General features: G+C 41.9%; 1 protein-coding gene across 1 annotated transcript; it reads left to right on the top strand.

Moving 5' to 3' along the window:
• Positions 1-7,719: 7,719 nt before the first annotated feature.
• Positions 7,720-8,428, top strand: LOC146981051 (myelin basic protein-like). Its single transcript, XM_085785987.1, has one exon. The coding sequence runs from the start codon at positions 7,848-7,850 to the stop codon at positions 8,193-8,195; it is 348 nt and encodes a 115-aa protein (XP_085642113.1). The 5' UTR covers positions 7,720-7,847; the 3' UTR covers positions 8,196-8,428.
• Positions 8,429-14,240: the final 5,812 nt, after the last annotated feature.

Here is a 14,240-nt window from a genome sequence, read left to right as displayed (position 1 = left end):
GCAGAAAAGGCCATCGTGGAACTGTGCTGATTTGTCGCCGACACCTTATTTGTCACAGTCCTCAGCAAACTAACCTTTAACAATGTGCTGTTATTGATAGTGGCACTCAATAGTACAACAGCTACATTTGTTGCCTTTCAGACACGTGCTAGTTAACATTCTGGGGAATCAATGTGAATGTTGTAAGACAGGGAATATTGGTTCAGGTGTTATCATAAAATTGTTGTGTACACCAGCTCTGGATTTAAATTCAAGTCAGTGGTTTACAATGAATATGTATAAATCTGTCTGTCTCTTGTCATTCTCAATCATTTTCATCCATCTTGAAGCGACTGTGAGACATTAATCATACATTTGGCCTGAAGAACAGCACTTCAGCTCTGATTTTCTGTTATTCAGCCCGACTCTTTTGCTCCAAACAAACAATAAAAACAGAGAATAACACTGCATTCAAGAGTAACGGTACAGTCTGACATAATGGCAGAAGATCTTGAGTGAACTTGTACCTGCAGAAGTGGATGAAATTACCCTGTTGGTTAGATTTTAGCATCTAGGCAATAATTTGTTTTTCCATGCACTTGCTACCTTTTGAAGCAGCTTGTTGTTTTAAACAACTGACCTTTCTATTAATAAGCTGTGTGTGTGTGTGTGTGTGTGAGAGAGAAAGTGTAAGTTATGTTTCCATAAACATTTTCCTGCCCCTTTGTGTAACAAATAAAATGTCAAATGAAACAAAATATTTTAAAAACTGGCTAAATTATTTGCAATTTAATCAACATTTTCTTGGAAATGTAACCATAGCTGTTAAATGGAGGTTTTAAACATAGTTTTTGATGACCAGTGACTGAAGTCAGACAACCCACTCAATATAAAACTAGTAACACGTGCTGCTTTACAGTGCATAAATGCAAAGTGTCTGTGAACAGGCTGTAGAGGAGAATAAAGCCTTAATATAAAGACAAAAAAAGAACTGTGTAGCCGGAAATAAATCAAATTAGAGAACATGAAGAAGGAGTCTGCTGCGGAGTCTGTTCAGATGTGGAGAGAGGAGGAGCGATCTGCAGAAAAAGTGCTGAGAACAAATTAGTAAGAGGTTTGTAGGGGAAATCGGCAATATAAGAGAAGAGCAGAAGAAGTTCTTGTCAGTGAAAAACAGCCGGATGGAATACAAATAACAGACAAATGTGGTGTTGCAAGCATAACAGTGTATCAAGAGGAAGGAAGACAGGAGGAGACTGCAGTGCTCTTTGTACTTGTTGCAGCTTAGAGAGGTCTGAACAGACCCGGCTGCAGAAACAAATTAAAGGGGGGGCATTACATTTTTACTACATTACTATTTACTGTCTAATGTTCTCACTCACTCTCTCACTCACTCACTCTCTCACTCACTCACTCACTCACTCACACCCTCACACCATTTGGAAACTTGGTCGAACTTGTTTGGTCTGAAATTGTGTAACTTTTACGCTTTTAAGTATAGCACTTTGTACAGTGTAGTCACAGCCACAAAAACCCTTTTAACCTTTCAATGTACTTAATTTCACCTTCCATATAAGCAGTGCAAGTTATTTTTCATAGTTTTAAAAATAATTTGGTACTGAATAGATGTTTGGGACTGCGTGACGTCGTTGAATTATATATGAACCTGGAATGCATGAATATACAATGTATGCATTTTTGTTTTGAGTCTGACTTTTAGATGAGGATTTATTTATTACGCTACGGAAGTGAGTCCTTTCTGTGTGTCTGTCTGGGTGTGCGTGCACGTGTGTGTGTGTCTGTGGGGGGGTTGGGGTGTTAATGTGGATAACAGCTCTCCACGGTGATGGAATATTGATAGGACATAAACATGACATCGTCAGACTACAGTGCCCTGGAGGGCCATAAAACATGAGAAGGCTCTCACATTACAACTCCAACATCTGCAGCAGTCATTTACCCCTCAGCAGCTGACATACACAGCCTCAGAAAAACATACATTTACATATATGAATGTGTTTTTGTTTTTTCCAAGACAGTCTTAACTGGCATCTCCCTTGTAGTTACATGATAAGAAATTGTTGATTGTTATGCTATAACGTAATATGCTTATAGAAAGAAGAGCATATTTCTTATGTATTAGAAATTGTTTGTTTCCCTCATTGTTCCTCTTGAGCGGTGTTGCAGCTCATTTCACATGCAGCATTTGGATGCTAAAACCTAAAACATCACATCCCACACTCTCTTTTCTTTGATGGCAAATAATAATTACCTTGATAAGAGGGCTGAAATGCAGGTATGTAGGCAAGTAGGCAGGTAATATATATGTTTACATTTCAAGTGGTGTGTCAGTGGAGTGAAATTGTGCATGTGTGTTTGCGTGGATCACAAGTCAGAAGTCTGCTTATCACATGACTTCAAAACTACCTTTCAGCCATCCAAGGGTGACCATGTGTTTTATTGTATTGTGCAGCTTTGAATGCACACCAGTCGTTAACGCTCGTGTGTGTATACAGGTTTGTGCACATACATGTACTTTTCTGTGCAGTATGACTCAATATCAAACAGTATGTAATTATAGTATATATACTGATGTGAACAACCTGTAATCTAAAGCAATCTGTCATAATTGGTACATAGTTTATGCCAAGTATGACATTTATCCACGCACCGTAGCAAACTATTTTCAGTTTTTGATACACTGCTTTATTTTTTTTTAGCAGTTAGTTACACACCCAAGTTGAACCGTTCACCTAGCTATGATTCATCTCCATGTCTTCACAGGTTATTCCAGGGTGGAGGATATTTTGAATAAATACATGAGAGCAGGGAAAGCAGTGTAAATTGTTATTTTGTAGGAGTACCTCTGTGTATTGACAAAATCTCACAACTGTACAACACCGTGGGGACCCATTTGAAACTCATTGTCCCATTATGGCAGTACAAAGCAGCCAATTACCTTTTCGTTTAAGAAATTCTGAGGATGCATTCTGCTCATTTTCATATTCATGTGTATTACTTCAAGGGTCTCCTAGAAATCTGTATGTGTTTGAATAAAATTAAAACAGGTGAATTGAATAATCATGGTATGAATTTGCCACATGGCGATGAACCGTGACAGCCCAACTAAAGGAGATGAACCTTACACGTGGCGAGGCGCAACATACAGCGCACGACAAGTCCCGATGGAGGCAGATAGTTGCAGCCTTATGTTCCACCTGGGACGAAGAGGATTAAATGAATGAAAAATGTTTTATTTCGGTCAGGTCATTTAAATTACATAAATAGTAATCATAACATTGCCACATGTGCAGTTTTTGGTCTATTACTCAAATATTACTTATGAATGGACCTTTTTAACACAATTTGATCAGAAAGCAGTCATCAAAAATGCCATGATTGTCATTTAAGCACTGTCCAGTTTTTCTTTTTTAACAGTCACAACCACCCAACAAATTATGAGCCAAACCTCTCCAGTTTGCCTTGCATTTTCAGCCTTTTCTGTCTCTCTCAGAAATGGTAGATGCAATATTTATAAAGCACCTCATTTAGATTTTATTATTATTTCTATTAATAATAATATGAATGATAAAAAAAGGAAACATGACAAATAGCTCTTGCTGCTGGCTGCTGTGCTTCTTTCAGCACCATCAGGGTGGGGAGAGAGAGACAGGCCCCGTTTAGTTCAGTAGCCTAATGACAGTAGTCCACTTTATTGCTTCTGATAGAGAGTGATAGTGCATAATATGACCCAACTCCAACTGCTGCTTCCTATTTGTGCACACTTTGATTTGTGCTTGAAAATTTGTAATGTAGTTTTACTGTCAAGGAGGTGGACCATTAAATTAGGCATAGCCTGTCCTCTTTGTGAATGTAGCATGTGATTGTACAGTTAACAAAGCTGCATTACCTTATCTGTGTCACAGAATCAGGCCCCAGAATGACAGGAGAAACAGAACAGAGCAGTGACTGAAGAAAATTCACCCAATTCCGGGTCACGGCACCGTCTGTGACCGATGTTGTTCTGGCCTGCCCTGAGCGGGTTTCGAACCCGGGTCTCCCGCTCCACGGGCGACGATGCTAACCGTTTTGCCAAGAGGTCAATGACCACTTGGCAAGTGGATTAGCACGTCTTTTATGGGTGAGTGAGTTCAAAGCAGAAGTAAGCGGAATGTTTGTGTTAATATAAGTCTTAAATAGTTATATCTTCCGAGCAATCACTTATATAGAGTGTTTGGTCTGAAACACGGGTCAGTCAGTCACTCTGCTCTGCTGTAAGCCGAGGAGAAAACTTTCCTTGTATCCTACAACCTTTATCCAATGAGGAGAGAGAACAGCATAAAGGGGCGGTCCTCTCTGTGTGTGCAGCCAAGGGATGCGCGTGAATGTGGTGACGTAGGGAGGAGGGCGGGGACTGCTAACTTCATCCGCTGACAGGAAGTTAGCCAAAACGACCGGATCGCTTACTTCTGCTTTAACTTCAGTACCGCTAACCGCCACACCCTGTCACTTCTCCTTACTGGTAGCTCGTGACTGTGTGACTACACCCGCGGACCTCTGTTACATATGTAAAGGTTTAGGTTCTGGCCAACACCACAGAAACCATCTTCTGATCCCCACTGAGTCCATTTAGCACCAGTTTGGACCTAGTTCATTATGAGCTGCCTGCCTGCCGCTGTGTGCACCGAAGCACATAATTGATAGCTCCTATGGATTCATCAAGTCAATCATAAAGCAGTTGGGAAAAAATAGAAAACAATTACATTGTGCCATAGATTGTTAACAAATGTACTAGTAACGTTAATGTTCTCTCTGTTCCTATTGTAAAAGACGGCATAATTGAAATGGATGCACATTAAAATGGTGTTTTTAGGTCTATTTCTGTTGAGCAAAGATCTTTCAGAAGTGTTGTATCTGAGCGAGTGAAGCATTGCTGAATTGTAAGCGCTTTGGCAAGAACTGTGCTTTTTTCTGTGGGGTACTAGCTGAATTCTCTTTGTTAGAAATGCCCTTCCTTCTTACGTGTCCTTGAGCAAGTCACTGAACCTTCACTTCCAGAGACTTCCCTGCATTTTTCCAACTCCCTGAGGTGCAAGAGAGGGGGAAAAAAAAGCCAATTTCTCAATGTTCTCATTGAAGTCTTGTTATACAAGCTGAGAACAGGTGATAAAGGAGAGGGAGAGATATTCTATTTTCCTCTTTTTCCTGAGGTCCACCATCCTTAAGCCAGGGCTCGGCTGTGTGATTGTTTTACTCGCATGTGCAAACTGAAAAAGGCATGTACCCCCCAAATTTTCCATACCCCTTTTTACACATAGCTCGATAGCTTCCCGGTCATGTGATCAATTGACTCAATCAGTGTTGGATCATGTTACTACACTGGCTGCATGAGATACACCTCTTGTCTTTACATTTTAAATCTCTAAATATTTTTTTAATAAATTTTTGTGTGTGTGTCGAACGTTGAGTAGAAAAAGATGATTTGCCGACGCTAATCTGGGCCCTCTGCGTTGTGTTTCGGTACGGACTGCACCGCGCCCCTGTCTGTATCTATGTGCAGGCAGAGATCAGAGATGGTGTTTTAAACATAGACTGTAAACATGCTAGCGTTTCACCAGCTCTCATCTCTGCCAGTCAGCCTCTCAAACTGCCGCCTCTCGCGTGCGGGCGCACCGCACGTAGACACACGTGAGAAAAAAAAATATATATATATTTTTTTTTTCTGTGAAACCCTGGATATATATTGTTATCCTGAAGGGATTCGATTTATACCGTGATATGAATTTTAGGTCATACCGCCCAGCCCTAGACTGAACCAACAGTGAAGAAAGGTAAAAGAGCTGACCAAGAACCAGATGGTTACTTTCTCTGAGCTCCACTTTTTCTTGTCTAAACAGACTTTATCATACAGGAATTCGTACTGTCAATGTTTCCCATACATTGTTTTAGTAGCGGTGCCTCACCACAATGTCACCGTTCACTGCCACATATTGATTTTCCATTTTATTTACTATTTCAGATGGGCAAAATCTTATTTCATTGTAGACTGCTGATTTGCTCAGCCCCTCCTTGCCCATCTCCCTTCCTCCCTCCCTCCCCCCTTCCCTCCCTCCCTCTCTGTGCACATACTCAATCAAAATATGATCATTTATGGGAGGAGGGATTGAGAAGGTTAGCATAGCTGCTTTTCAGCATGGACTGCTCATACAAATACATTAGGCTAATGCTAATTAACCAAGGTAACTGGACTGGACTTGCATAGTTCCTCTTTAATGCCTTTAAACTACCACCTATATTGCTCCATCTGTAATCCCCCAGTGTTTCTGACGCAAACTCAAATAACATTGAGTCAACTGATGTTGACGTCATGTTCTGTTCCTCTGTTCTTCGTTTCTGTTTGTGTTGCTTTTACTCTTTCTTCTTACTTGTCACGTTAGGTCCCTTGCCGTTTGGAAACAATATTAATTTACCACTTGAAGTCCTTCAGCACGCTGTTCCGTTATCCCGCTAATTTGTTGCTCACTGCGTCCTTCCCACCAGATCCTCTCTCTGTTTCTCTCCATCAACTCAATATGTGCACTTCCTCGTTGTTTTGTTTTTCTCTTTCTCACCCATTCTCACCCTTTTCCCCCGCCTCATGAGGGATTTCTCTCAATTGACTTCTCGCCTACATCTCTCCTCTCCATTCCTTTCTCCCCTTGAGTTGATCGACATCCTTTCCTTTTTTTTCTTCCATCATTGTACTTTTTCTTATATCAAATTTTTTCTGGTCAAGACAAAAAAACAAAACATCTTGGCTACGTCCTCACCATTTGTTTTGACAGCCCTTATCGTAAAGCAGCAGAGCTCTAGGGTTGGTGTCCACTAAACGTGTTTTTGGCGCTTACAGCGTCTACTTTCTATACAGATCCTATGAAGTTTGGCGTTCACAGCGCCCTCAGTGGAAAAAAAAAAACACTCTTAGTGGTGACCATAGCAGTGCTTTGAGTTTAAATTTGTTCAATCTGTTTTTCTCCTCGGCTCAGAGCGGAGCAGGGTGACTGACAGACCCGTGTTTCGGTCCAGACACTCTATGTAGGTGATTGCTGTTGGAAGATAAAGCTATTTAGGACTTATATTAACACAAAAATATCGCTTACTTCTGCTTTAATACTAACTTGTTAAATCACAACATTTTAAGCTAAATAGAAAGTTGAGTAAAAGTTGAAGCTGTTTGAATCAGTTTCAACACGAGGACAAACATGTTGTCTATCTATAGTGTTAACCAGAGGTTTGATCTCATGTCTGTGCAGACGGAGATCGACGCTCGGCTCGTGTTGGCATGTTTCACGCAGTCAAACGGCCTCAGTCAGTGTCTGAGTCAGCGTGTGTGTGTTCATCTCAGCCACCGGCGTACGTACGTCCAATTTAAACACCATCCATTAAGAAGACATGAGGCGCGCCCAACAAAGGCCTCCACAGTGCGGCGGCTGCTTTGCATCAGGCTGTGAGTTCACGCTCAGAGATAACCCTTGTTGTTACCCCCGCCTTGTTACCCCCCCCCCTCGGCCCGGGGTGAGGCGTACGGAGAGAGGAACAATGGCCCCGGCCCATGCCGAGGGCGGCAGTGACTGACACAGCCACTGAAGCTCCGAAGAATGCCTGGTGTCAAGCCATGGATCACCCCGACCCCCCCATCCACCCCATTCCATCCCATCCAATGTCCCATGGTGCATCGGGGCCCGATCGAGGGGACGACACCTTCAAAGACGGCCCCCGAGCGTCAGAGGGACTGCATACCGAGCTGAGTTGGCACCGTGGGCCGTAGAGGACTGTACAGAAGCCTGAAGGACAGAGGTCAACCCCACCCAGACGCAGCAGCTGAAAGCATGGCCACGGCGAGCGGATCGGGACAGAGCACCTTCGGGCTCGGGAGGAAAAAGAAGAACCCAGGACTCATGGATCAGATTAGCAAATTCTTTGGAGGAGACAAAAAGAAAAGGAGCAAGGGGTCGTTCCGGGGTCACCTGGCCTCCTCTCCCCAGCAGTCCTCCTCCCGCCGCCGGACCAATGAGAACGCTGTGGTGCATTTCTTCAGGAGCATTGCCTCGTCGCCGCGTGCCGAGAGCACAAAGTCGCCGGTCAGGAGACGCAGAGACCAGAGCACGCTGTCCAGACTCTTCAACCTGGGAGATAAGTCCCGTCCACCCCCCAAACGCTGGAGCACCATCTTCTAAGCTCTCCGCCGAGGACCAGGCCACAAATCCGACGCCGACGGGACGAGACAAAGGTCAAGCAGATCGGACGGACTCGGCGGACTCGCAACCTCAAGAAGATGTTAACTCACTAACACAAGCGACACAACATTGACACAGTGTAGAAGCCACTCTCCGGGGGGATGTAGGTCGTCCACGTCTTCTTCCTCTTCTCCTTCTCCTTCTTCTTAATCCTACGTCATCTCGTTGCAGTCGTTGTTGGAGGTTCGAGGTTCTACAAACGAACAAACCTCCGTCTGTCTCTCGGTCCGATGGTGCTACTGTCGTCGTCGTCGTCTGTCGTCCATCTTGAGGTTTGTTTTTGTTCATTTGTGGCAGATGTTTTTTGGTTTTCGTCTTCACGCCTTCTCGCCGCTGCTTTTTCTAGAAGCTCGACTCACCTGAAAAAACAAAAAAAGCCCGGACGGAGAGTGGTTCTTCTTCTGTTTGTGCTTGAGTTTGAACCTGTGAGAGTAGCACGAGTCTCTAACCCCGTTTAACTCGTTTCATTATTAACGAACATGTACAGTACACGATGCTGTCGATGCCCTTTATATAAATGCACTGTTACGTAACTGAAACGGTCCGCTGTCTTTTTCCTGCACCTATCCATCTCATTTTATTGTTTCTTTGTTTCTATGTTTGCATGATAAATTAAAATTTTGAATTTTTTTTTTTATGTCTTTGAGTGTTTTATTTAATTTAATTTAATTTAATTTAAAAGGCGACACACAGGTTTGTTTAGTTGTGAACTGGTGGTCAGAGGGGAAGTGGTTCAGTGGTTCAGTGGTTCAGGGGTCGAAGGTCGGAGGAGTCTCAGTACCGAAGGACAGGAAGTTGAGTGTTTGTTCATTATTTTTAAATGTGTTGTGTGATATAAAAAAAAAACATGGCCGCTCTCGTTTGTACGTGATGTTTGTAAGTTTGTGAGCTTTAACTGTTGCAGGTGGAGGTGGAGTGTCGTGTTTCCTCTTCATGTAAACCTGAATGTTCGGTCTAACGGAAATAAAAAAATAAATACTTCTGTCGTCTCTTAGTTAAGACTCATTAAATGTTTTAAAATCTGAAAAATTTCTTACGCTCATTATAGTGTTTACATTAACAAGGCAGGAACCCAGAAGTGTCAGAGGTCTCATTTTGTGACCTAATAACAGCAGCATTCTGACAAGAGAGCGCTTTGCAAGTAAGGTTGAGGGCGTTGTCATCGCAAAAAGCACGTTTGGTGGACACTTACAGTGGCAGTATTTTGCTGCCAAATTTACACTCACCTGTTACGCAAATGCAATGCTAAATACCACACAGGTGTTCTCTACATGTTAGCATTTTCTGCAAAGAAACTTCTACATATACACCCTCAGGAGTAGCTTTCTGTGTTTCACAATGCAAAGAGCAATGAAACAACATGCTTACGTGTCATGTTTTATTTTAGCAATGGTTTTTTGGGGGTAGTTGATTTGTTTTCCGTAACTGGACACAACATGTTTGATGGATTCTGCTGTATCAGTAGAATAGTGATTAACATTTGATGTTCAGCAACACCATACACATGCCACCTTTCTTCTGAAATAAAAAAAAAACTGCACTCCACAGGCTGGAGTATACCAAATCTCTACTTCAGCTCTTTCATCATCCAACAAACCTCCTGCACTGTGAGTCCTATGGGAAATGTGAGCCAGAGGTCAGTCAGACTATGTGACACCTCTTGAACAGCAAGTGGCTTTTGCATGGCCCTTGCTAAAAATATATATCTCTATAAATAAAAAAAACATTTTTCACACACTTACCACTAGTGTTCCTGTGCATTCATCCACTGTTTAGTTCTTTATTTCCAGCAGAGTTGAAGCATGTAGTGTATGACATGCAAAGGAATACTTTGCAACTCAATACTTGAATAAGCAGGTCTATTCTGTTTCCATCAGCTTTTTTAACATCTCTTCTGTGGTACACAATCTTTACCACCAGAAGTGAGAATTATTTATGATATTTTGTCCTTTGCTTCATATTTCCAGTCTTTCCACTATAACTTTTCACATGTAAAATGAAAATGCTCACCTTCTGTTTTTCCCACACCTATGCTCTTTATTTCCTTCTTCTTTCTTCTGAACTGTGCGTATGCCAGAAGAAGCCTGATATAAACACCTCTCTTCTGCTTGGTGTTGTGCTTTTTCCCTGATTGGAGAACTACTAATTCAAATTCACATCAAAGTATGAATTTGTCCTGTGGGTGTGATTGCTTTTGTGTTGTGTCTGTGTGCGTGTTTGTGCATGTGCAAGTTATAGAAATGGTTGTTGAGTTTATTAATTCTGTGTGTTATTATCAAAGTGAAAATATGTTCTGCTTAATCAGCTGCTACACATGGTTAACAGGCCCTTGCTGTACGTGTTTGCCTGTACATGAAATGATTAATATCCTACTGCTCTTACATGGTCTCATTACAAATACAAGAATTAACTTTAAAAGCATACACTTATTGATACACATTGTAAAGTAATGCTGAAGACTATTAACTCCCTTCCCTTACTTGTATGTATGTCTACAAATTGCAGCACCTCTGTGATCCTAATGCCATATGACAAATATTAGCATTCCATCTCAAAATTGTCCTCCATTGAGGCTCTGCAACAAAATCTGCCCATTTTCTGGGTTTGTACATTTTTTTAAAACCTGGAAAGGTCATGGAATTTGAAAATGTTATTTTCCACGTCTGGAAAAGTCTTAGAAACTTACCCCCTGCTGTAAAGGGTAGGCTAAATATAATAGATACAAGGCTGGAAATCACAGCAAATGTCTGTTCTGATGATACAAAAACAAGCATGTGGGAGCCTCCTTTTATAAAGGGTGGACAATGTCTGAATACAGGTATCAAGATGATGATTTTTTTTTTACAGTTTTATTCCCATATTTCATGCATACATTGACAGTTTAGGGGTCATACAGTCATGGAAAATCGTGGAAAAGTCATCGGCTACCTAGTTAAAGAAAAAATACCAGAGGCAATTTGAAGGTAAAGTAGGCTTGTCACACTTATACATTTCATGCATGTCCCCTCACATGTTCCCTAAAATGAATTATGGATGAGTAAATATAAATAAATTGTGGATGAATTAGTCAACAGGTAATCAGGTGTAGTCATTTGACACTTCACTGCAAACCCTGTCCTAAATGCTTTTTTCTCTTTAAGTCCCACACACACGCACACAGAAGCACACTCTTTATCACTGTCTATATTAATCCACAAGATTAATGTTTTTGTTTTACTGACAGTTTTGGTGCATGGATCTCATTGCTGAGTGTAGAGTAAACATACACACACAAACACATTGAAAAATCCCTCTCCTTCCATCCCACCTCTGTATCAGTGTTTGTATTAAGTAAATGTCCTCAGGGTGTCTGGAGTCTGTGATCTCCTCTGCTTAGCAAAATAATTCACTGCACCTATTCCTCTGTGATAGATACTCTCTTTCCTTTTTCTAAAAACCTGTTTTTTTTTTTGTTGCATATCTTTTCAGCTCTTTTATCTGCATTTGTCTCTCTCCAACATGCGTTTGACTTAGAATAGTGAATGTGTACTGCAGTTGTATGCACCCAGGTTTAATCACCTGTGGCGACAGGTGCCGTTGCTCAGGCTAGGTGGTTGACAGGCCTTGTAGGGGAAGGTCAGCAACCACTTCAGAAGGATGACTGGGTCTGTCAAGAAGCCTGAGCTGCATCAACACACTGTAGGCATAAACATGAGTTTCTCTGAAGAGAGTTCAAAACAAGTGTCAGAACTGCACGAGTTGCACGATGCATGAAGGGTCACATCTCTGGAATTGAGATGAGGACTGCAAGAAATTAAAAAAAAAAAAAGCACAAGATGATGTTGAGCAGGTAGAATTGCAGCTATGTCACAGCAGGCTGTTGATGAAGCAGAGAGAGAAAGCACAGTGTAGTAACTTCATACTGGGACATGGCCAAGGTGATGTGTGCTGCCTCAGTCAGGCCGTGTGCAACATGCTTGCCAACCTCTTTACCTTCACACTTTGGTCGAGGCAGGAACATTAACCATGTGCTCTAAGCATGGAGCTCTGGGGCACATGTTGAGTAGCAGCCTCTGGGCGGCGGGAGAGAAACGCTACAGATGACAGACGTGGTCAACCCCTGAGGGGTTCTCCAAACCCATTTGCTCAGATATGGACAGGGAGAATCAGGCACATCCCTCAAACACACACTGTCACCTTTATCACCAAGGATAAATTAATGTATTTGCAGCTGAGTTTAATCCAAAATTTTCTAACTGCGAGGCCAGCTGAAAGAGGCAGGTGCATGCTGGACTTACAGTCCTTGTAGTCAATTTGTCCAGTTTATCACCACCCTCAACTGTTGGAGCCAGAGCAGAGGATGTGATACACAGCTTATCGAGGCAGTTAAGGTGCTTTGTAAACTGTAGCTGCTGAAAGTTGTTTATCGTTTCTTTATTTGTACTCCTTTGTATTTCGACTACATATTCCAACACTTATTTGTCACCCAAATGCTTTCAATTTCTATTGTAGATAAACGTCCATCCATGAATTCAATAAGGAGTCAGGAAGACAAAAGATGATTTCTCAGAGAATCAGGATTCAGTTCTCTGTGCATCCATGTTTATATTGCAATCTAAAATATAAATAAGAGCAGGGAACAGGTCATACATTTTGGCCCCCAGAGTAACAGAATCCATAGTAACATTATAGACTTCTTATCTGCAATGTGACCTGCAGTTAAAAAATGTATGGCATGGTAATCCCCCAACATAGAAGTAAGACAAGAAATAATCATAGGATTAGCAAAATCCATAAATTCAGATAGGTACAGTGTGGGTGGAGCCTCTGCAGATGGACTGGAAGCTGGTGGTGGAAGATACTGTGAGAAACGACTGAAATCCCTCCAGCATATGCTATTTTAAAACCACCATTGTCTTGTCTAGGTCCACCAAGTAGGTTGTCGCACTGGAAGGTTGCTATTCAAATGAATCTTGTGGGATACACGCTACAGTGCACAGTAAATGTCTAGGAGCAACCTGGAGAGCTATAGGTTCAACAGTTCAGGTTGCAGTCAGGGCTTGTAGTCCCACTTCTGTACTTCAGCCTTTTGAGCAGGAAGGGGAAAGAGGAGGGGAGCAGTCATCCACAGAACCAGTGAAGCGGCAGAGAGAGAGAGAGCATGGAGATGGCTGTGACTCAAGTGAGGAGCACCAAGGGGGACTGAGCAGTTGGCCATCTGGACAGAAGCTGGGTTCTGATCAGCCTCAGCTGGGACCCCTGGAGCTCAGTGTATGATGTTGAAAGACCTGAAACACCAAATGAATCTAGGAACATGTCTGATGTGTCCAGAAGCATCAGTAATTCAACTTGCACTGTGTGACTTCTAGTAGATTTTGCTATGGCATAAAGGAGGACTGTTATGACAGAGACAGTTATGCTGCTTTTTTCTCTTTGTCTTGTCTGTCTGACCCGTCTTCTTTTCATCTCACATTTTGCCTCTCAGCACACAAAGCAGATCATACAACAAAAATAACAACTATTACATGTTTTAATAAATTGATTTAAAGTTTAGAGTGCAACCAAAAATAAAAGGCTGAATAAGGGAGGTATGTGTGCCTTTTTGTTTTGAAACCTTGGTGTCACTCTGGCTCTCTGATTCCTCCCTTACATCTCTTATTGAAAGAGATAATAAAAGACAAACCAAAAAGAAAAAGATAGGAATATTCCTTCCTCTTTTATTACTCCAGGTCCCCAGGATTATCTGATTTCAAGGTGACTCCATGGTGATATCAAGACTGATGTTTGTGTGGCTGAACTTTCTCTTCTCCCTGTGTGCCAGACTAAAAATAGGTGGCACTACAGTATAATCCAATAGACAAGACAGGCGTGCAGATGCAACCGCACACACACACCTCGTGCCTCTGTGACTCTTTGACTTAAGAACGTTTTTATGGAAAAACATACAGTTGCACTATAGAATCAGGAAAGAATTACAAATTTTACCGTGAGATGTCAGTGGCAGGG

This window comes from Trachurus japonicus, chromosome 9 (genome assembly GCF_045865225.1).
Source record: "Trachurus japonicus isolate A0001 chromosome 9, Traja_1.0".
Lineage (NCBI taxonomy): Eukaryota > Metazoa > Chordata > Actinopteri > Carangiformes > Carangidae > Trachurus > Trachurus japonicus.
This window is presented reverse-complemented; position numbering and strand designations above follow the sequence as displayed.